Source organism: Adiantum capillus-veneris, chromosome 28 (genome assembly GCF_014529385.1).
Source record: "Adiantum capillus-veneris isolate H3 chromosome 28, ASM1452938v2, whole genome shotgun sequence".
Taxonomy (NCBI): Eukaryota; Viridiplantae; Streptophyta; class Polypodiopsida; order Polypodiales; family Pteridaceae; genus Adiantum; species Adiantum capillus-veneris.
This window is the reverse complement of record NC_140958.1, coordinates 16260284-16285123: the sequence shown is the minus strand read 5'-3', so window position 1 is coordinate 16285123 and position 24840 is coordinate 16260284. Positions and strand designations below refer to the sequence as shown.

Sequence of the window (24840 nt, the reverse complement as noted above, 5' to 3'; positions counted from 1 at the left end):
TGCTTGCCCACATCCTATGGGACCTCATTTCTTGATGTACCTTCAAGACCATGATCTTTGATGGAATTGTGGAGAGCTTTCCACTGGTTATACTTCACATTGGATGAACCCTTCTTGGCATTTACCTTTCCTAGTTTGCCATGAAACCCTAGGAAAGCTCTGGCCTTCACACCACCAACAAAGACCTTTCTAGGCACATTGTTTCCATTTGAAGATCTCTTCGGGTCTGTTTCAATCTTAACCTTATTGAGTTCACATTTCTAAACAACTTGCTATAACCATCTCTGCTAATGCCTACCTTATCCATAGTATATTGCACATCCTCCTTGTCCAAGCAAGAGCTCTACAAAAATCCCTCAATGCACTGCTCCTTTGCCTTGTTAAACTTCTTCTCTGTGAAAATCTTTTTGGCAACCTTGGGAGGTAAAACATCACAATAATTTTTAGCTGCCATTTCCATGTTTGATGCAGAGTTTGGTTGTAGCAAAGTCCTAAATCAAAAGGTACAAAATTAACTGATTATTGATCTTGTCCAAATGACACCAACAAAATAAACAAACAGTGATCAACTAAATTAAATCATTTAATAAAGAACAGCTGCAATAGGGTCTTAATAACAACCTAACAAAAAGATTAACAACCTAACAAAGAAAAGTAACCTACGCATATTAACAAAGAAAAGTAACCTAAGCATATTAACAAAGAATAGTAGCAACTTAACAATATAAAATAAGCATATATACCTTGCTGCTCTGATTCTCCTGGTGCAATCTCCTCCACCACGTCTCAAGGCTTCAATGTTCTTTGACTTCTTTTCTCTTTGTCTGTTTCCTAACATTGTATTCTTTCTTCTAGCTTGTTTGAGCTGAGTTTGTAGCTTTTCGTTGCTCTCTTTACATTCCTCAAGCTGTTGTTTAAGAGTATTTATCATTTGTTTGGCCAAATGATCTTCTAACTTAAGAATATCTCTCTCTACCGCAAGACTCTGTGTATAACCCAGCAACCCTCTTTGACCATCACCCACAAATTTTATCAAAGATTAACAATTTGATAATGGGGGAGTTCTCTTTGTCATTGGGTCCACTGGATACAATCTTCCATCAGTCCAGAGATCAATGTGCAGAGGTGTCCTCGTCCAGAGATCAGCCGCATTGCTTCAAATATGGGCGAGGACACCTCTGCACATTTGTTTCTCTTGTGCACTGGACAATATTCTTCATTTAGCTCAATGTGTAGATGGTATAAGCTTCTCTTCTCCATGGAAGTCTATTAACAGTATTTGTTAGAGATAGTACTATAGAGAAAAGCTCTGCAGATACGAGGAAGAAGACGACACAGAAAAGGTTTGTTTCAGCAAGTGAAATTTTGAATTTTGGGCTAGAACTGACGTTTTCGTTAGTTTTGGAGGGAGTATTTTTTAGAATACTAAAGATCCTAGAAAGATTTGACAATGACATGTTTCCGCGGAGGTAAAAAGGACGCAAACTCACCTTTTTACAAACATTTCACTATTTTTTAAATAAAGTATATATTCTCTCTCTACATATTCTTACAGGGCACAAAAGTGACCTCAAAATTCCCCTAATGCCCTCCTTTGTAACAATATCTCCTTCTGCCGCTCGTGCATACATTTGGTGCCTTGAGGGGAGGGGGGGGGGGGGGGGGGGGGGGGGGGGGTAGAGAGAGAGAGAGAGAGAGTTCTATTATCGTCCTCCTCAGAGGTCAAATATGACCTATGGGACCAAATGAACATGTCACGTGGTGTGAGTGGAGGTCATAAGTGACTCTCAATGCTCAAAAATGGTTGAAATGAGCATCGTAATAGAGAGTCCACATCGTGGTTGGGAGAGGAATGTATGTAGGGAGAGCTCATGGCTGAATATATGGGGAAAACAGGACCTAATGTGATCAAACTGAGCACTCAAGTAGTGTCTGGTACTCACTCTCTCGCAGTTGATGAAGGCATAAGTTGCAAAGTCGATGAGACTCCTCGCCAGTGCCCCAACGTCCTATCTCGCAGCGTAGAGAATCGAAGCTAAGACGAATGGAGGCAATGGTGCAGATCGTACTCAACGAGAGAGAGAGAGAGAGAGAGAGAGAGAGAGAGAGAGAGAGAGAGAGAGAGCAACCTTGTACACACACAGACACACATTCATTAACTGACCTGTAGTACACATCAACGCTTTCTTTGTGGCGACTAGATCGCTTTCTCATGCATGTATACACACAGTGATGCACAGATTTGCGAGTAGCTGCAACAATATGCCCACTTCCTCTCTCTCTCTCTCTCTCTCTCTCTCTCTCTCTCTCTCTCTCTCTCTCTCTCTCTCACACACACACACACACACAAGTGACACACACATATTTACTCACGCACCTGTGGTACAAGGCAATGTACTTTCCCCGATGATGAAGGTCAGTAGGCGGTACCAAACGTCAACTTTTTATGTTTTGAAACTCTTTATTTTGAAGGTTAGCAAGGGATTTCTGTGTAACACTTTTTAAAAGCCAAAAAAAGTTCAAAGGTTTACAGATTCCCAAAATGCGACAGGTGGAGGGGTTCTTTGAGCTTGAAAATTTTAAGCTGCATTATAAACAGTATAGAAGCATAAAAAATAATGTTTGACACAATACTTAATGCCCCTCTTTAAATACAGATGTACACAAATGTCAACACCCTCTCACAAGGGTCTTAAAGAAATAATAAAAAAAAGTTTATTATCATTAGCTTGCCATTGGCACTAATCCGCAAGCTTTATCCAATGGTCCAGAGATGCACCCAAAATCCAATGCTTTACTAAGGACTACTTATGTAGACCAAAAAAATTACCGCTACCTTCAAGGGCATGGTACTCTTCTAGCTAGCTTGCTAAGGCTTCCCATTGTTTCCTTGATTTAATTCTCGCAAAGAAAACAATTAGAGAACAAGTCATGGCGGATCTAGGTGCAAAAGGGCCCATTTGCTATGTGTGCAATGTGTTTATTGAGTTGGGTGCACTATTCTATAAATGTTTGAAGGAGGGAAAAGTCATGGATAGGAAAACCTTGTGAAGCTTCGCGTCATTAGCCAAAATTAGCGCCACGTCGTATATGCCGTCCATAACTCCTGGCTATACAAATACACCCAAAGCAGGCTTTTTAATTATTATCAGACTCAAATAAAAGTAGATTCGCACGCAGCTGTGGCGGGGGTAGAGCTCCCGTCAAAGGCTGCGCACATGAGGCCTTCGCTGCGTGAACTTCTGTGCATCCGCAAATTAAGCGAGTTGCCGCCCAGCCTTCTTCGCGCACACAACAAAGCTTGAGCCACAGAAATCGCTCTCTCCCCCTTGCTTTCGAAGCTAGCCGCAGCGTCCAACTGTGTCGCAAGTCCTACTTTTAAGGCTTGGACGCAGCGGCTGAAAGATTCTTGCCACCTCAGATGGTCTTGCCGCTGCGGGTAATTGTAGGCCTCATGTGCGTAGCGCTTCAGCAAGAATTGACTGCGAACTTGAGGCCTCTCGTCCTTTTCCTCTCAAAGGCGGGGGTAGACTCCAACTCTGCAGAATTAAGCAAGCCAGGCAGAGTTGTTGACGCACAGAAAGCGGGGGTGGCGTGCGGATCCGCCCTAAAATGAAGAGGAGATGTGGAATTGATGGGTTGAAAGTCAAAGTCGTCGGGGCTGCAGGCTGCAAATCCGGCTCTCCGTCTTCCCATCTCATACCGGTGTGTGTATCTGCGTGTGCGTGTATAGAGAGAGAGATCAGAGAGGGCTCGGAGGGATAAGAAAGTTGCAGAGAGAGAGAGAGAGAGAGAGAGAGAGAGAGAGAGAGAGAGAGAGAGAGAGATAATAGTCAATTAGACTGCACCGTGGCAATCATAAAGCATGCTCTAGACTGCGCTGCTATTGTATCTAGAGTTACATATACATACACATCATCAAGATAGTGTCTCGCAGCTAGTCTTATAAGCTTCTCATCTGATTCTTGCTACATAAATAGTCCTGCATCTGCGCCATAGCTACCCAGTAAATATAGTTGCAGCTCAGCTTACTCTTTTGATCACCGGAACAGACATTCAATCCACTGCATTTGAAGCTAATCATGAGGCCGGTCATCCTTTCTCATCCACCTTCTACACATAGACATCATATTTTGCGTCTGCATACCACTCTATGCACATTGCTCTTGCTACTATTGATGATGATGTTGGTAGTCGGGGCCGTATCTGGGGCCAGAGTAAAGCATTACAATTGGAAAGTGGATTATAGGTTTTGGTCCCCTGATTGCGTGGAGAAGCTCATAATCAGCATCAATGGGCAATCTCCAGGCCCTACGATTCGTGTGCGCGAGGGTGACACCATCAAAGTGGAGGTTGAGAACCTCATGCCCACAGAGGGGGTGGTCATCCATTGGCATGGCATACACCAGGTGAGATTCTTCAAAGGTTCTATGTTCATACGATAGAAAGGATGCCAATAAGCGGCTTGAACTTTCTGTATATGCTAGTTTCTAGGGCTTACAGCTAATCGTTTTGATCTACATGATGTGGGTTTGTGCGGCGCAGAGAGGTAGTCCGTGGTACGATGGGACGGGCGCCGTGTCGCAATGCGCGATCGCGCCGGGCGAAACTTTTGTGTACAAATTTTTAGCAGACAAGGTAAGGTGTAGCAGAGCAGGAATATTTAGCAGCGCAGAGTCACAGAAAATTATGTAATATTTGAATCAGAGAAAAATCTGTGTTGAAAAAACTCTACTTTGTTTGCAGGCCGGCACATATTTCTACCATGGGCACTTGGGGCTGCAGAGGTCGGCGGGTTTCTACGGGTCGCTCATTGTGGAGGTGGCCAAGGGCGTGCAGGAACCTTTTCAGTATGATGGTGAGCTCAGCATTATACTGAACGACTGGTGGCACAAAAGCGCCATCGAGCAGGGGCTGGGCCTCTTCTCCGATCCCTTCCGGTGGGTAGGCGAGCCGCAGGTGCGCCGGGGAGAGAGAGAGAGAGAGAGAGAGAGAGAGTACGCGACGCGCGTTGACTCTGTTTACATTGTTTTTTGTTATCCGCAGTCGTTGCTGATGAACGGACGCGGCCAGTACGAGTGCTCGCTGATAGAGGGCGGCCCCGCAGCTCTGGCAGCGGGTGACCGGCCCCCTTGCAACGCCTCCAGTGAGCAATGTGCGCCCCTGGTGCTGCGCGTGCAGCCCGGCCGCATCTACCGCCTACGCATCGCCAGCGTCACCTCCCTCTCTTACCTCAACTTCCAGATCGAGGTAAAATAGATCTCTACCCAAATCAAAATAAAATTATGTATTTGATACCCCAGGAATACTCCAACAACCCAAAGGAAAGCATGTTGTTTTGTAAAAGTGGAATTAAATAAAACGAGCCCAAAGATAAGGTAAGGGGCTGACCTTGAGAAGCCAAGGAAAAGTTCTAATTGGTAATGGAAGACAGAGAATACATACAAATAAATTGTCCCTGTTGTGCAGCCCTGAGATAATTATTGAATTAAAATGACAAAAGGAGAATTACATAAGGCCCCAAAGGTAAGGTAAGGGGGCTGACCTTGAGAAGGCAAGGAAAAGTCCGAAGAGGTAATCGAAAGACAAAGAATACATACAAACACAAACTATCCATTTTGGGTAGCCCAGAGATGAGCATGATACATCAAGAATCTTTTGGTTGAGTAGAGCCTAGAGACGGTATGCATCCATTTCTGCGACTCGAGAGAATCTTGACAAGTATTAATGTCTATCTCTCTAGCATCCTTGATCAAGGACATAACACGATTCATTGCCCTAGAGAGGTCAAAGATAGACAAAGGCAAAGGATGGAATTGGGCTGACCATAGACAAAGCTATTCCTTTGAGTCCAAATATTCCATAAAAGAATGCTCATGATGGTGTGCTAGAGAGGAATGTCCAAACCATTACACTCCCCCAAGAGGATCCCTCTCCAAGTAGTGTTTAGGATGTAGAGTGTAGCAGGTTTTCTTCAAATCCTTCAACAACGCTGTACTGTTGAACTCGCATGAAAAGAGTGAATGCTTGATAGCTGTTTGAATTTCTCTTTTGCATCTGGGACACAGACCTAAATTAATCCCCAACTTCATAGCGTTTTAACCTTACCAGATTTCCTAGTGTATGATAAGCCATCGAAGATGGCTATACTTGATTGCTCTGGGGAAATCCCATAAAAGCTTGAATCTATCAATGTAGAATCATACAAAACAAAAGAGAACATGGTCCAAGGTATATGCCATCTCTTTTTCATGTCAAACCAAGATTGCAGAATTTGGAAAAAGAAGACGAGCTTTAATCTAAGCTTCATGAGCCTTTTGTGTAGTGTTAGTAATCATTAAAAAGAGTTACATTTTCTCAGTTATACCAAAAGAGAGAGAGAAAGACATGCTTTCTCAACAAAGAGACATAGGATGTGTCTCATGCTTGATAATATCACATGGGTTTATACAAAGCAAAAAGGCTACTCTCTCTAGGTGGAAGAGAGATTGTTCTCTCCAATTTCCTTATGATACCCTCTAATCTAAATGGAAACAAAAGAAGAATGTAGCATAAGGGGCATACCCAACAAAGAAGGGAGGCATGGATCTGTTGACATGTGCAATTAGGATTAAAAGGGCATGAAGTGCATCCCCACAAAGTGAATATGAAAAGGTACCATGTAAATGGTACCACAAGTCAGTTTATACATGGCCAAACTAAACCTACTAATGGTGGATATTTGAAGCCCATAGCATGATGTCACGCTTGCTTTGGCATGCAAACTTTCAAGGAGAGGAAAATACTAGTCTTTGATAAATGGGTCTTGACAAGTAGTACTTGTCTATGACCAACAAAAAAAGCAAAGAAATAGCAATGCACGAGTCTTGCACATTTTTACTACTCTACCCACCTTGTGCTTCTCATCTTAGACCATTGCCTACAAATGTTAATTTCCATGTGAAGTACTTGTTACCGGTTGTCTAATTTTTTGAGTGTGATTCTTTGACAAAGTAATCATCAAATTGTGTAAGCCATGACAACGCTAGCTTTCCAATCTTGTGACCATCAAACTTCCAAAAAGTGAAGGGTTTTTACATATCTTGATCTCCTAACGATTGTGTTGAGCTTTAAAATCAACCTTCGTAACCTTAATGATGATGCAATCATCTTCAATGTCATTTGTAGGAGCCTTGTTGTTATCATGGTTGTTTAGGCGACATTGTGTTTCTTCCATATTCTGTTGTAGCTATAGCAAAACGGTCTTGGTAGAGGAGATTGGTTACCCGTTTTTGAAGAAGTATTGCTGTTAGATTCCATGTCAAGACTCAAATTGGTAATTGTTTTCACTTGCTACAAATCGTGTTCCAGAGCAAAAGGCCTATTGTGGCAGACAAATCCAAGCTACATTTTGGATGAAGTAAAATAGATGATATGCCCACACCCACTTGCTATACATTTCCTATGGTTGATTAGCCACTATGATGTTCTTGGTGTGTATATGTGTGAGGCGGCTTGGCTATTGAAGGCGAAGTGGTCAAAAATCCGCAGAGAGTTGATTCTATACTTGGTAGAATGAGGAGTTCATGCATGTGTTTAGATGCACAAGTGACTCCTATGCTCAGAGAAAGACAGTGCGAGCAATTTATTTTGGTTTGTTGTGCATGCATGCAAGAGAGAAGGGAGTGCAAGAGCTTATGCGAGAGCGATTGTGAAAGATCAAGGGTGGAATGGGAAAAAATTTACTCGTTCTAACCTGCCTCTTCCCTATATAGCTCATGGCTAGGGTTGAGCCCCTGTGCCACGTTTCCATTTGGGTCCAATCTAGCTACCCTTGGCCTTACAGTATTCCCCCTTTGGAGAAACGTTTTTGTCCTCAAAAACAAAAGTGGAATATGTCTTTGTAAGAACACTAATGTTTTCCTTCTTGAGCCATATCATGGTAGTGATCAAGAATACGTGTAGAGTCCTGGGTTGAGTGGGAGGTTCAATGAAATCAATAAGAACATTTTAATTAATGACACTTTTGTTCCTATGTAGCATAAAAACCGAATTCATATGACAGTGAATAGACCAGATCTCCAACTCTCTTATTTTGAATGGGTCACAACACTTAAGAGATGACTAGATGGATTACGAATCTTCATACTTTTTGAAGGTTCTAGAACATATAAGAATACCTCTTCTTGACGTTCCATAAAAGTGGATTACCGACATTTCTCTTCATCATACTTCTATTATCGGTACGAGCAATTTTTTGCATATCCATATGATCTGGGATAAAGTCCTTGACATGCCGAATTTTCTCAATAGAAAAGACCAAATTAAGCACATGATCTTTCTGATCAAATTGATTCTTGCTAACGTATGCTCATAGCATATCCTCTAGCACCTGAGTAACTCATTCACTGTGCCCATCTATCAGTGGATGATCTACTACTGATATTGAGTTGTGTTCCCAACCATTTAAAGACAGACCTCTATAATAACTATTAAATGTGGGATCACGATCACTCACAAAATTTCTTGGAAATCCATATAATCTATGAAAATCAGTAACAAACAACTTGGTTAACTCTAGTAGAGTTTTAATAGTGGACTTGGTTGGAATAAAATTAAAGAGTTGACTTCAACCTACCTACAATCACCCATGTAGCAAGTCATGACCTTGTACGGTGGTTGGTAGATGCACAAAAATCCACAAAGATACTACACTTATTGTGACTAAAAATCTTGATGAGATGTCAAATACATGAATTTGCATGTCACTATACATATGTCTTTGCTAAATACTAGGACCCATAACACCTAGAGTGCATGCATTAATAAAAACTTATCCGAACTTGCATTTCCATTATTGAAGTATTTTGTGCTTGCCAATGCTCATGACTTAGATTATGCTCATAGCATACATGAATAACTATGTAATTGGGTCTTGTAAGAGGAGCTAAATACTTCCTACCTTGAATAGCAAAAAATTGATAATAGTCTATACGGAACAATTACTAGGTAGCCTTTCTAAAACATTTGAACCAGCACAAAATGTGAGTAGAACCTGCATATAGGTACAAATAATAAAACATTTTCATTGTCATGACATAGCCTTGCTATGTGTGCAATAGGTAGCAAAATTACAACATAAAAAGGCTAATACAACCATCCATTAATGTTGTTTACAGTACTTGTTGTATTAACAAGTCTTACTAGATATTCGATAATTTCTAGCCACGAAGATGGTTTCCCATATCGCATGCTTGAAACGCTCTACTAAATATATTTGACCCACATGTTGGGACTCTATCACGACACATAATTAAGAAAAATTTGCCAATGTCAATCCCAAAAACTCATATTCTCCATATGTGGAATATGTATCATATAGTAATTTTAGCAAATGTGACATTCGTCAAGTACAAGAAGTACTTGTGTGTGGAGGCAGTCTAAAACACTCAGCAAATAGGGTGAGAGGGATCCTCATAAATCTTACTCCACACTAGCTTAATGTGCGCTCCTTGCCGCACTGTCGAAGCAAGGGCCTTGCCTAACACTGTGTGCGAGCCATAGACGGCTCCAAGCACACAACTAGCTTAACTAGTAAGCTCAAAAGAGGGCAATGGTGTGTCACTCACCGCTCTATGCTCCTGCCGTGGAGGATTCCTCGTCGCGAAGAAGAAGGAGACGTCGCTACGTCGCGCTCAACCGCTTCACCGCCGTCGTGCCGCCGCAATGCTCGATCGCACTCTCTCTCTCTCTCTCTCTCTCTCTCTCTCTCTCTCTCTCTCTCTCTCTCTCTCTCTCACACACACACACACACACACACACACATACACACACACACACACACACAAGGAGGTGAAGAAGAAGAAGATGGAGATGGAGATGGAGCAAGAGCACTCTTCTATTGCACAAATGAGAGAATGAGTGAATTTTAGGTTTACTTGGCTTTTATATGAGCTCACCCCATTCACACTTGGGCGCCCATGCTTAGCCAACTAATCCCTTGAATTTCCCAGTTAGAGTGCGCCTCTCATCGGCGATCACTCTTACCCTTTTCCTATTGGTCCGACAAGCCCGGTACCTGACTCTACCAAATACATAATACACGTCCGTCGTAGGTGATGGGGTGTCCGTGAGCCGTGAGGGTTAACATGCCCCCCTTCCTGATGTAGATTCCGTCCTCGGAAGCTATTGAGTTGAAGCTCGTTCGTCGAGGTGGAAGAGCATTGAGATGAATGTCCTTAGCCTTCTTCAGTCACTGCAAAATCAAACAACATTGGCACAATAATTGCATTCTCATAAGTGATTAAAAAGCATATGCAGTTTTAGGTAGACAAATTGATTGGTAAAAGAATTTCAAACCATTTGTCAGCAATGAACATTAAATTGCAATGTAATCAAATGCATAAACAGATGTAAAGGTAAAAAATTAAACAAGTCTGGGGTCGCTAATTTGACAGTCGAAAGGCACTAGAGATCGAATATTAATACCATGGGTAAGCTTCTTAATTTTCTGTGGTCAATTAAGTTGTTTAATCGCGAGAGCCAAGTATTCATGTTCGAGGGCTGACTAGAGGCTATATCTAGAAGACCTTGTAGTTAAGCTACCATAAAAGGAATTTCTCATGAAATCATCGCCTGACTGATTACTTTTTCTTTGACCCCCCAAATTCTTTTCACAGTGATTCAATTTTGATGTGTGTGCTTATTTTGTATGCCTTGGGTTTTTTGCTTTTCAAGGAAAAGCGCCCACACTGGGAACCTCTAGGGCTCTAGTACCATAGGCAATACATGTGAGTGAAGTACCAAATCAAGCTGAGATTTCTCTTCCAGCTTAAGATTTTACAATGTGGCACTTTGATTTTTTGTTTGTTCATTTTCAGCATTTTAATTTTGTAACTTTGGGGGGTCATATAACACTGATACACCTCCCCAAGCTCATCACACTAGTAAACTCCCTTTATAATACTTAAGCTAAAGGTCAATAGAGTCAAGCCCACTAGAAAGCCCTAGTACATTTCACAAAATGCTGCCTAAATCGGATTAAGAACCTAAGTAACCATTGATTATTAGGAAGGCATTCCCCATGGTATTAAGAGAAGATTTCTAACACCTAACTTGGTCAAACTAGCTTAGTCGGACTGCTTGATTTTTAAACCTATACAAGTGATTATGACAAAAAATTACATTGAATTAAATGTTTGATACTAAGCAAATGTGGTGAATATTAGGCTACCAATCACAATTAAAGAAGACAATCATAGATGCAAAAAAGATAAGGGGCAACGCTAATGGACAAGAAACACCTGTTTGTGTCGATGGTCCACTACAAGAGACTCTTCACATTAGCGACGCTCACACAGCGACGCTCAAAAAAAAAATTCCCGGCGTCGCTATGAGCGTCGCAAATTTACAAAGAAGTTTGCGACGCTCATAGCGACGCCAACTGGGGTAAAAAAAATAACCGAGCGCGCCCAAAAACTCAGATCTCAGATCTGAGTTTTTCGACGCCCTCAAGCAAAGAGCAGGTAACGCTCTCCCTCACTCTTTCTCTCTCTCTCTCTCTCTCTTTTTCTTTTACACACACACACACACACACACACACACACACACACGAGGAGAGGAAGGAGAGCCAGGTATGCTCCTTCCCTCTCCTCATTCTCATGTTCCCTTCCCCTATTTCTCTCTCCCTCGCTCTCTCTCTCACACACACACACATACACACACACACATAGTGTTTTTGAGAGAGAGAGAGAGAGAGAGAGAGAGAGAGCGAGAGAGAGTGCAAAAACGCACACACATACGTAAACAAAGAATGCACACACACATTGAGAGAGAAAAAGAGAGAGAGAGCATGCATAAACAAAAAACGCACGCATTGAGAGAGGAAAAGAGAGAGAGAACATGCATAAACAAAAAACGCACACATTGAAAGAGGAAAAGAGAAAGAAAACATGCATATGATCCAAAAAAACGCACATACATTGAGAGAGAAAGAAAGAGAAACTAAGGGAGCGTCGTAGGAAACTAATTAAAATTAAAAGACCTAAAGATCTAGCCGACGAGGAGTTGAACTGAAGACCTATTATTCAAGAGAGAAATGGCATAATCAATCTATCATACTTGGCATGGGTGATAGAAAGGTTATACCATTTATCTCTTTTTATTGGCACACACATCCACACACGCGCACACACACAGGAAGAAGAGAGTTATAACGTCGTAGGAAACTATCTTAAAAGACGTTAAAGATTAGGTTATATGTAGACTTACATTAAATTAGATTTAGGTTTATTTTTAACTAGATTTACGTTTATTTAAGTTAGATTTAGATTTACGTTATATTAGATTAGATGCGGGTCTCCATAGACTGCGATGCCTGCATGAAGCGGGTGAAGAAAGCCCTCAATGGAATATAGGGTATTGCTGCCTTCACTCATGGTGGGCTCCGTCGATCCAAAAGTACTGGTGAAATGTCTTCAGAAGATAGGGAAGAAGGTGGATCTTCAGGGCGGCAAGAGTCACTACATCCCCGACACAATGACCATCTAGACAACCTCTAGTCATTAGACTTACGTTAAATTAGATTTAGCTTTATTTTTAGTTAGATTTACGTTTATTTAGATTTACGCTTATTTACGTTAGATCGAGTCCACGCAAGAATTACTTACGGTTTAGGGTTTAGAGTTAGACGAACAGTGAAGAGATCTACTGTGAAAAGATGTTAAGATGAAGTGAAGTGCTACAGCTAGAGAAGAGGCAAAGGGATTTTGTCCACTACATGCAGTATCATGTAGACGTGGGTGTCTAGATTTCTTGTACCCACAAATATAGGTATTGACCAATAAAGACGAGATTATAACCCGGTGGTTCTGATCTCCGTGCACCTCTAGACCGAGGTGTGCGGGGATTGGACATGACTAGAGAATGTGAGGTAAAGAGAGAGAGAGAGAGAGAGAGAGAGAGAGAGAGAGAGAGAGATAAGACGAAGAATGCCAATAGAATATTAAATTTGTTGTCTAGGTTATAAGTTTTTTATCCTCATTATGAGTAGCGACGAGGATGTGGGACCGTCCAACCGAAACACCTATCTCTCAACGAGGGTCTTATGTCCTTGTAATCAATGCAAGCATGCTGTGCGACGGACAAGACGTGTTTCTTTGCAGCACGTTCGCGAATTTGGCGAGTTCGATCCATCTATTATAGATCGAGTTGTTGCCAATTATAACTCGTCGGACTCTGACGCTGGCCAACAAGCAGCAATCTTGCAACCCAATAGACGTATTCGCAGGCGCTTTGGTCAAGCAGCATATGTGAGGCCACAAGATGCAGCCTCTGACAGCTCGGGGGATGATCATGCAGAGCACATTCCCAACGAGACAATGTTTGAGCCCGAGATTGATGAAATGATCGAGACGATCATGGATTCAGAAAGGCTTATCTATGATGATATGAAAAGTGAAGCCGATACATCATTGTATAATGGAGCACGTATGTCTAGATTGAAAGCACTCCTGGTTCTTCTCAACATGCAGGCAAAGTTTGGATGGAGTGACACTAGCGTCACAGCGCTTTTCAGGTGATCTATTACAATTAGTTTACTTTAATAGAACTCTAAATGTATAATGATCTGATAGATTTTTACACGACTGTATCATATTTTTATGTTGTGTAGATTGCTGAAAGAGCACATTCTACCAGCTGACAATGTGATGCCAGATTCCCGAGATGAAGCAAGAAAGATTTTGCGAAACTTGGGGATGGATTACAATTCTATCCATGCTTGTCCTAATGACTGCATTCTTTTCAGAGGGGAATACACAGACATGGAGAAGTGTCCGAAATGTGATTCCGAAAGATATCGAGTAGATCTCCACGGGACAAAAATTCCACAAAAGGTTTTGCGACATTTTCCTTTGCTTCCTCGCATCAAGCATTTCTTCGAATGTAAGTCCATGGCCGCCCTAGCATCATGGCATGAGGAGAATAAATCTTCGGATGGTGTGCTACGAATTCCTGCAGATTGCGCAGCCTGGAAACATATAGATGGAACATGGTCGGATTTTGCCAGGGAAGCTCAAAATTTGCGCTTAGGCCTGGCTATGGATGGCGTAAATCCTTTTGGTCAAAGATCAACATCTTACAGTGTATGGCCCGTTGTCATCGTCAACTACAACATTCCCCCGTGGTTGACTACGAAGAAGGGGCACCTATGGCTAAGCTTGATTGTGCCAGGGCGATATAAAGTGGGGAATATGGATGTGTATCTTTGTCCACTATTGGAAGAGCTACAACAATTGTGGATTGGCATAGAGGTGGTGGATATGAGCCGACACACAGGACGACGGAATGCTTTGATCAGAGGTATTCTAATGTGGACCATGCATGACTATCCCGGGCTAACAGAATGCTCAGGTGATCTATTGACACTCCTCTCTCAGACACTGTAAATCTTGTTTTTCCCCATAGTTGATCTATTATCATGTGTATACATGCAGGGCTTCAAACAAGCGGATACAGAGCATGTGTCACATGTGGACCTAGACTGAATGCACGTAGGGCACCCTCACTGAAGAAGCAAATCTACGAAGGTCATCAAGCGTATCTTCCGGAGAATCATGTGTTACGCGACGGCTTTTTGGGAAGAGAGCCACCAAGGATGTCTGCACAAGCATGGTTAGAGCAGAAGGAGATGTGCGATGACGGATTGCCTCCAGGGATGAAGAGACTATCTCTATGGTACGAGTTACCATACTGGCCCCGACTCGTGATCAATCACTTGCTCGATCCAATGCACATATTCAAGAATGTGGGTAATCTACTATGGGACCATTTGACCGGCAAGAAAGATACTTTGGGAGCCAGAGTTGACCTTAGAAATGTGGATCGTATGGAGCAATATTGGCCGCAAACAGCGTCTGATGGATCGATAAAACTTCCTAAAGCACCATGGATTTTCACAGGAGCCCAAGAACGCAAAGTAAAAGAGGCCATTCGATCTTTGCGGACCCCCACTGGCGTAATGCACTCGCTCCGAACGTGTTTTACTAAAGAAGGAAAGCTTACCGGTTTGAAGTCACACGATTGGCATAAAATGTGTCAGGTACGTTCATAGTGGACTTTAATATCATTGCATAAAATGTGGACTTTAATATCATTGCTGCACATACTTTACAGTTTATTTTACCGGTTGCCATTGAGGGATGTTTGTCTCTCGACATCCGTAACACAATCTACAAACTTGCAAAGCTGGTGCAATGGATCTCACAAAAGGAGATCGACGTAGACTCCATACCATTCGCCAAACTAAATGCTGCGGAGCTTGTGTGCATGTTTGAGAAACATTTTCCTACTACAATGCTAACCATTCAGGTGCATCTTCTTATTCACATAGTTGATGAGGTGGAAATAGCTGGCACAGTTCATTCCAGATGGATGTTCTTCTTAGAGCGTTTCATGAAAACGCTTAAGGGATATGTGCGTCAAAAGGCACGTCCGGAGGGTAGCATGGCAGAAGGTTGGTTGGTATCAGAGTCCCTAGTGTACATTGAAGAGTGGCTAGACGGATTTGATAAATCCCGGGACACGCTATGGCGAACCATAGATGATGAGCGCATATCTGGGATTGTCATGTGCAATCTCGGTGTTGAGAAGAAGATGACGGAAGATCTAGAGGCTAAAATCAACCGATTTTGCATGCTTCACAATCCAGTGATGCAAAAGTGGATTTCACAATATGAGGATGCAAAGCAAGAGCGACAAAGGGCACGAATCGAGTGGAGACGGGGAAGACGACCACCGATGCACTATCCAGCGGTTCTGGAGAGCCTACCAACCTTCATGAGCTTAAGATGGTTGCACAACCAATTGAAAAGCGCACAACAATGCGGTGACGAAGTGACTGAAGAAGAGTGGGAGTACTCTTGGGGTTGCGCGACCAAGGTAAGTTTGCAATGTACGACTAGCAAGTGACTTTATTTATAAACGTTTGAACGGCCACTCATAATCTTTGTTCGTTGTAGTATAAGTCATACACAGCAGCATGGTGTAAAGGTCGACATTTTAGGGTGGAACGAATCGACAAAAAGCGTTTTACTCAAGATTGTGGAATCATGGCAAAATTTGAACAGTCTAGTCGACGACGTTCCTCTGATGCAGATCCCGTGGTGGCGGAACTCACTTACTTCGGCACGCTGCAAGAGATTTTGAGGATCGATTACAGAGGATTTTTTGTCGACTTGTTCGACGTGCAATGGTTCAAGATAATCATGGAGGGTCGAAACGCTACTGTGCGTAGAGGAGAGTCTGGTTTTCTTGAGGTGGATTCTACTAAGAAATGGACTGACCTAAGAGACACTTTCGTACTACCCGAGCATTGTGAACAAGTAAGTATATAAATAGTTAACATCCCCCTTTTACAAGTTATGTGCTTGAAAGCTCTCATGTAAGTTATGTGGCTCTGGCAGGTAGTATTTCATCCTACAAAGTCTACATCAAACTGGTGGTACGTCATAGAGGTAGCCCCTCGTAGTGCAAGGACGTATGAAGGCTACCATGTGCCAATCACAACGACATCAATGGAGGAGATCAGAGAAGATGCTCAATCAGAAGCCGCTGCGGTGGTGCCAGACGAGCATCAAGATGCTACTACTCTATATGGGGTGCATGCAGAGGAGCTACAAAATGAAACAGAGGATATGTGTTTAAACGGAGAGCTCTATATAGATATAGGAAGTTATGCTGAGTTATGCGAGGATGAGAGAGAGATCTCTTAAAGCCACAAATATTGTATTTGAACAATTTTGCTCCGTGCTGTAAAAGCTCTAGCTCTCTAAGTAGCTTCCATGGTGTGTAACGCTCTTTTCTACTCGCGCTCACATCTTTTGATTGAAAATTCTGAGTTTTCGACTTGCCTCTTCTACCACTCGATTCATTGCGTCATTGTATTTATATGCGTCATTACGTCATTGTATTTAATGGTCTTTGCGTCATTGTCTACTCTATTCATTCAATATTAAGTTTAAATATTCGTGTGTTTAATGCAGGTATGGATGATGAGGAGTTTCTTTCTTCTTTGTCACCGCAGCAGAGACAGTGGTACGTGGAGCGTCATCGCTCTGGCGCATCATCGCGCGTTCCTACACCATCCGCATCTCCCTCTCTTTCGGAGCATTCGGCGCGCTCCGAAGCTTCGGCGTCGACGAGACGAGCGTCACACTCGTCTAGACACCGGCGCTCTAGTGGTGGCGGTGGCGGTTGTTGTGGGGATTCCGCCACCGATGCCTCCACACCGCCTCGTGTTCGACGAGGCTCTTTACCCTCCCCTTCTTTGCCCGCCCCCACACCAGCCACAGCATCGCCATCTACGCCAGGTTTTGCACGGCTGACTGTTCCTAGAAGCTACACACCTCTACCTACTCCGCCAGGAGCCACCCCACTCGACACTCCTCGCTTCGGGGCCCAGACGCCGGTGGAGACACCTGACGTCCGTACCCCCATCGACACGCCGCTAGAGACCCCTGCCGGGACACCCAGGTTCACGCGTCACCGGCCAGAGGGCTTGCCTTACTCCGTCGACATCAGCGGCGGCATCATCATGGATGATGACGGCAAGAAGGTGATCTCGCGCATGCGTGGTCTTTGCTCTCAGCTGTTTAGACACTATATACTAAACAAATGGAGTGAAGTACCAAGTGATTTAAAAAACAGAGTCATCAGCATACTTCATGATGAGTTTCCCGTTCCAACACGGGATCAGCGCTTAAATGAAGACCTGATGAAGATTCGAATGCGCGAATACTGCAAACACAAGCGTTCCGAAGTGCAAAAAGCAATCAAGAATGGGTGGAATAAGCCAGATTGGCTGGCCAAAGAAGATTGGAAGAATGCGAAGAAAGCAGCGCGCGAGAATCCCGACAAGTGGAAGCAACAAAAGGATGCAGCCAGAGCGCGAGTAGAGACAGGGAGCTCGCACCACTTGGGGAGCGGTGGATGGGCATCATTTGAGGCCGATTTTGTAAGTCTTTTCACATTGCTCTTTATGCATGTTCGATAGTTTAGGGTTTATGAGTTTTTTAGTTCTAACATAATGAAATCTTTGTATGTTTTGACAGTGGTCGATGACAGGACGTGATCCCACACCGTACGAGCGCGAGTACGCAGGCAGGAAGGGCTTAAACGCCCTGATGGACATTCTCAGTTCTCGCGGTGGCATGGTTAGTATTAGGGTTTACTCTTTTTTATTTTTTGTATTGTTTTATAAATGTCGTTATATGTTTATACTTACTGAAAGCTGTCTTATTGTCTTCTTTTGCAGAATCCGACAGATACGCCGCTTGGACGCGATGATACGTCTGATTAGACGTCGTCAGTTTAGCCGTAGCTAGATAGCATTAGTTTAGGGTTTCTCATAGCTTATGTATCATGAAACGGATTTTATACGTCTTTTTGAACCATGTATATTATTACATTTGTCACCGCAATTCCTTTTGCCAATCAATTCTTTATGCCTATGATGTTGTACAATTGTCATTATTACATTTTCCAATCAATTGAGTTTGTCTATGATGTGTACAATTGTCAATTTTGCAAACAATGCGTCTTGTCGGTGACTATTTTGGGTCTATTATTTACCTTTGCACTTTTTTTAAAAAGTGAATCAAGTACAATATGGTTGATGGGTGGCAGGGCATTCAATGCCCTGCCACCAAAAAAATATTCTCTCAGGCGTCGCTATTTATGGCTCTGTAGCGTCGCTATATGCGTCGCTATACTCTTCTGTGAGAGCGTCGCTATCTGCGTCGCTATAGGCGTCGCTATGAGCGTCGCTATATAGCGACGCCTATAGCGACGCAGATAGCGACGCTCTCGTAGCGACGCTGTTAGCGACGGTTTTAGCGACGTCGGGGGTTATAAAAACCCAGTGTATTTCCGTCGCTAAGAGCGTCACAAGAGCACACAACCTCTTGTAGTGGTCGCGCTTGATTTGAAGAGTGAGTCGAGATAAAGATTCCATGAAGGTCCAAATCCTATCAATAGCAACACGCTCCTGTACACACTAGGAAACAAAAGGAATACCTCCAGGTGGCACATTAGTGGAAAAAGGTACCAACACTTATTGAACACAACAAAAAACATAAGGAACCCTAACCTAGTTATTTGCACTCCCCCTAGAGAGTCAAGGGAATAGGATATTGTAGAGGTTGGGGGGAAACCCTAAGGCTAAACCCCTATCCTCATCGTCGAGATAAACAAAGTCATCATCCATGAGACCATATGTGCCATCCGTGTAGTCGTGTAAATTTTCTTCTTCATCATAGGTGCCCATGTTTACTAAGAAGGTCACTAGACGCCTATAGTCATCTTGGTCAAAAGGGTAGGCTTGTGCAATGGGAGAAACGCTCTCTACTAAGTATGGATCAGACGTGGTCAAGAGACGTATCAGCCATTCTAACTCCTCAAAATTCCTCTCACATGCTAGCGTACCTATCAAATCCCATTCACATGCAAGCACTGGAAAGACCATGTGAAATATTTGTGAAAAGTAACGAGGGTACCTCTCACCCAAGGCAGGAGTGGATGACTCTACCGTACTAGCCATATCTGTACACGCAAATAGATGATGGTTAGAGTGAAAATATTACAAGGGTCGTGTTCTTGTGCATAATTTGTTTTTATGATTTTGTGTTATGGCTCTTGCTCTTTTACTTTTTTATGTTGTTTTTGTGAGTATAAGGCTTTATATATACATTCCCTAAAATTGGATATTAAGAGGTCAGGGAGAAAGGTTGAGAGGGAAGCAAGTGAATAATGGATGTCCACAAACACTCCCCCCTTCCTTGGGTAGATCATACCGTTTGAAATGATGTCGTCACCTTTTGACACCAATTGTTCCAGTTGGTAATAGGTGAGGATTTTTGCCATTAGTTTTCTATTACCCTAGGTGCCTCGTCAAGTTGCAAGGGTGGTAAGGTACTCTCCCAAGATCGAACTTGAAGTGGTTCATCAGGTGATTCTTGAACACTGGGAGGTGTGGATTCTTTTGTAGCTTCATGGAGGTCCACTACTATAGATGGAGGCTGTGTAGAAGCTTTTACCTCTATGGATGTATTACATGAGGAGCTAGAAGCTTCATGGAACTCCCCCCTTCCTAAGCTAGGTGGAATAAATTGGTTTTGCCTTGGAGCCCAAACTAGCTTTGGACTAGGTGTGTAGCATTCTGTGATCTTTCCCTTCCCACGGTCTGCCATTGGCTTTAGCGTTACACTGTTTGACTCATATGGGTTTGTTGTCGATAGGGAAGGACACATTTTACGTTTAGGTACCGAAATTTACTCATTTCCATCATAGTAGCCTTGGGCTTCTAATAGTTGTTTTGGAATCCATCGTGATTTGGTCTTGACTCTTCTAGGGCACGCTCTTGGTTTTCCCGGGAAATTTTTTCTTGGAATGGATGGGAGGGTTGAGGTAGTTGGAAGTAAGTCCTTGGGGACCCATTGATATGTACTCTTAGGTCGTGCAGGTTGAGTACTTGCAATATTACTGTTGGCTGCAACTACAACTGTTGAAGTGCTAGGTTCATGGGTAGCCGGCAAAGACGAGTTAACCACCTTGGCTTGTGAATGTTGGCTATCCTTCAACTTTGCTAGAGTTTGCAAGGTAGGTGACTTTGCTTGAATGACAGGGGTAAGAGTCGGTGGTCGCGTCGTGACACTACCAGTATCCCAATCAATAGTGCATTTGGTTGCCAACATCCACGTGCGTCCCAGGTTTATGTTGCCTTCCATAGCTCCCACGGGCATGACTAGAAACCTCTCCACTATGCTTCCATTGTCATAGACAATAGGGGTCTGAAGGACTCCAAGAATAGCAGTTTTCTTTTTATCAATGCCCTTGACTTGCATCGTACTCGGGGATAGCGTCGGTTTCCCTAATTGACACCAAACTCCATAGGATAAAAAATTGTGTTTAGCTCCCATATCTAATAAGGCATTGTATAGCACTTTCCCATAGGGGCTATTTAGCTCAATTGGGTATCGTAGGGGTGGCTCAGATTCTAATGAGTCGTCATCTGTGTCCTCGAAAAATGCTTGCGTGATTCTCAGATTAGCGTCTCGTTGGCGTCTAAGACGTTGTTGTCATTCTCGAGCCTCAACTCTTGCTTGGATTTTTTAAAGCTCTGCTTGTTCCTTGGCAGCCTTCTTTTGATGGATGGCTTGCAACTCTTCCTGGCTTAGCGGATCATAATATCTTTTGAATTTACTCCCATTAAGGAATCCAATGGTTTCAACTCCATCTAGAGTCTCCACACGAATGGTACCTTGCGGGGTAATTTCACACACTCGATATGGTCCCTTACCAGCGTATTTCAATTTCTTCTTTTCATTACGTACCCCGTACATAAGAACTTTATCACCAACCTTGATGTCTTTATCCTTTAAATGGCTATCAAACCACTTCTTGCTCCTATCCTTCTCCACTAGAGCATTTCACACAGCTAATTGCCTCTCTTCATCTAGCCTTTCCAGGATATATAATCGCTCCACTAAGGGGTTACCATCCCAACCTTCTTGAGAAGCTACTCGAAGACTAGGAATGACAAACTCCCATGGCATAACTGCTTCTTGGCCATACACCATCTTAAACAGTGTGCAATTAATAGCAAATTTATACGCAATACGATAAGCCCATAAAGCTGATGTAAGCTTTAGGTCCCAATCAGTGCGATGAGCCTCGACTGTCTTTGTCAAAATGGAGATGAGAGTTTTGTTGGTACTCTCAGCTTGGCCATTTGCTTGGGGATAATAGGGTGTAGACTTGTGGTGTGATATCATGAAGTTTGATGTGAGTTCTTTTATTACTTCATTTATAAAATGAGTTCCATTGTCACTCATAAGTTCAAAGGGGCATCCAAAACGTGTGATAATGTTCTCAAAGAGGAACTTAGCTGTTGTTTTTGCATCCGCCTTCCATGTTGCTTTTGCTTCAGCCCATTTGGTTACATAGTCGGTAGCCACAATGATATATCGTGATTGCGTGTTACGTGCAGCCAGACTAATCGGTCCTACAAAGTCTAAGCCGCACTTTTCAAATGGTTGGGTTACCTTGATAGGATGTAGAGGCATCCTATCACTTCTTTGTGGCTTCTTGAAGCATTGGCATTCATCACATCCCTTTGCAAAAAGTGATGCATCCTTAAACAGAGTGGGCCACCAATAGCCTGACTGTAAGATCTTTCGGGCAGTCAAGTTTCCTGAAAAGTGACCACCAGCTACGTCCATGTGTGCCTCTTGTAGAATATATAAATACTCATCCTCGCGGGCACAGCGTCTAAGAACGTCATCTTTTCCTCTCTTATAGAGAGTTCCACCCAGTAAGCAATAGGGTTCGCATTCCTTGATTAATTTTCGAGCTATATCTTTTCGCAGTTCTTTGGGTGGAAAACCATTAACTAAGAAGTTAACAATCTTTTCACTCCATTCAGGCATTGTCTCAACAATGAACAAAGGAGTATCAGGCAATTCATCATCAACCCCCGTAGGAGCTTCGCCATTAGAGATACGAGATAAATGATCCGCCATGACATGTTTCCTCCTAGGCCTCACAACAACGGTGAAGTCGAACTCAAGAAGAATTAACAACCATCGTGTAATTTGACCTGTGGAACACGGCTTGTTTACCAAATATAGCAATGCTTGATGATCAACATAAAACACAAACTTGGTAGCAAGAAGGTAATAGCGAAATTTCTTTACTGCGTAAATCATAGCTATACCTTCGCGCTCTGTAGTAGTGTAGTTCATCTCGGCATCATTTAATTGGCGACTTGCAAAGCTAATGGGGTAGTCCAATTTATGTTCTCCTGGTTGAGTTAGAACACACCCAATAGCAAAATTTGATGCATCAATATGCACATGAAAAGGTACATTCCAATCAGGTGTTCGTAGGATTGGAGCACTTGTTAGGGCCTTCTTTAATAACTCATAAGATTGATGACATTCTTCTGTCCAGTGAAACTCGATAAGAAGCTTGTACAATGGACGCGCTATCTCGACAAAGTTTAAAATAAACCTTCGATAATAACCAACATGGCCCATAAATCTTTGAACTCCTTTATAGTTCGTAGGTGGTGGCAAATCGGCAATGGCTTTAATCTTACTCTCATCTGTGGATATCCCATTCTTGGACACTATATGCCCTAGAATGACTCCATGCTTAACCCAAAATTGGCATTTGAAAGGGTTCAATGAGATGCGATAAAATCTGCACCTTTCAAATATTTTTCATAGATATAACAAATGCTTCTCCCAAGAAGAATAAACACAAAGGTCGTCTAGGAAAGCTTCACAAAACTCCCTTAGAAATTCTTTAAACGCAGTGTTTATTAATCGTTGGAATGTAGCAGGGGCATTCGTTAAGCCAAAAGCCATAACACGAAATGCAAACACTCCAAACTCTGTGATAAAAGCAGTTTTAGCTTGGTCCTCTAATGCAATTGTGATTTGATTGTAACCAGAGTACCCATCTAAAAAGCTATAAGCTTCCTTGCCCGCAACTCTTTCAAGCACATGTTCTGAATATGGCAAGGGATAATGATCTCTCCTAGTGGCTGCATTAACTTTCTTGAGGTCCACGCACACTCTTAGTTTCCCATTCTTTTTTGGCACAATGACTATTGGAGAAACCCATTCTGAGTGCTCAATAGGGTATATGAATCCACATTGGATAAGTTTTTCAATCTCCTCTTGTACAATTTTGGCGTACTTAGGATTCATTGGATAGGGTCGTTGCTGGACAGGTTTAGCAGTGTTGATCATGGGAATTGTATGTTGCACCACAGAAGGTGGAACGCCCTTCATGTCATAATATGTCCAAGCAAAGATATCCTTGTATTCCTTGAGGAGCTCCTTAAGTACAGCCTCTTCAGTTTCGGTAAGGTCTTGAGCAATAAAGACTGGTTTAGACTCCTCACCTGGTTCTGCTAATTCTATCTCTTTAACTACCGCTGGACCATCATAGACTCCACTGCTTCCATTGGTAGGTATTCGTTGGGCTTTGGCATACACAACCTTTCGCTCCCCCGTGGTATAAGATTTAAAATGTTCAGGAGCCATATGTAAGTCAGCAGGCTCTTGTCCTGACGGAGACCTTTCTTTTAGTTCTGCCTCCTTTTGTTGTTGTGCTAACTCTCGGTTTTGACATCTTCTTATAGTTCGACTCAATTTCGGCTCTGTAACCTCCAATTGAGCGAGGTCAATGGGTCGCGGGCTCCACCACATGACACTTTGGAGATGTTCACCCCAATTGTCTACTAGCTTTCGATGAGCATCACATGCCCCTAGATAGCTAAGCCATTCTGCAGTAGATCTTTCCTTGTTTATCCTAGCTCTCACATTTGATCGATATCGTCGTCTCTTATATGACCTTTGTTTCTTGTTAAGGTTTTGATTTTGGTAAATGTTTGAACTCGACTCGCTTGATAGGTCTTCGCTTGTATCTTCTTCACTCTCATATAAATTACCATAGATGGTCGTACTAGACCTTGAGTGTTCAGTTTCTATACTTGGCTCACTCGATGTTTCCTCAGGTTCTGAATCCATTTCTCCCTGAGATTCTGTTTCTAATGTGTATTGGCCTGAAGCCTTTGAGGAATCATCGGTTTCACTCTCAGGTAGGTGTGCCTCTTTCTTATCATCGGATGTTACATGCGCTATACCTAACATGTTTACTGGTGCAATGTGTGGTATCTCTTCCCCATCTGGTGTTACCCAGGTTGTTCCTCTAGCTCCCCATGTATCTATAGTTTCCGCTAGGTGTACTCAATCGACATTGTCTGACTCAGCCATTCCGGGTAGGATATCCATA

General features: G+C 42.8%; 1 protein-coding gene across 1 annotated transcript; it reads left to right on the top strand.

The window, feature by feature from the left end:
- Positions 1 to 3203: 3203 nt before the first annotated feature.
- On the top strand, positions 3204 to 5421 carry LOC147420101 (L-ascorbate oxidase-like). The gene is made up of 6 exons (XM_086504087.1): positions 3204 to 3589; positions 3668 to 3705; positions 4250 to 4409; positions 4546 to 4638; positions 4747 to 4959; positions 5047 to 5421. Exons 1-6 carry the CDS (start codon positions 3422 to 3424, stop codon positions 5257 to 5259), a joined length of 885 nt encoding a protein of 294 aa, XP_086360213.1. The 5' UTR covers positions 3204 to 3421; the 3' UTR covers positions 5260 to 5421.
- Positions 5422 to 24840: the final 19419 nt, after the last annotated feature.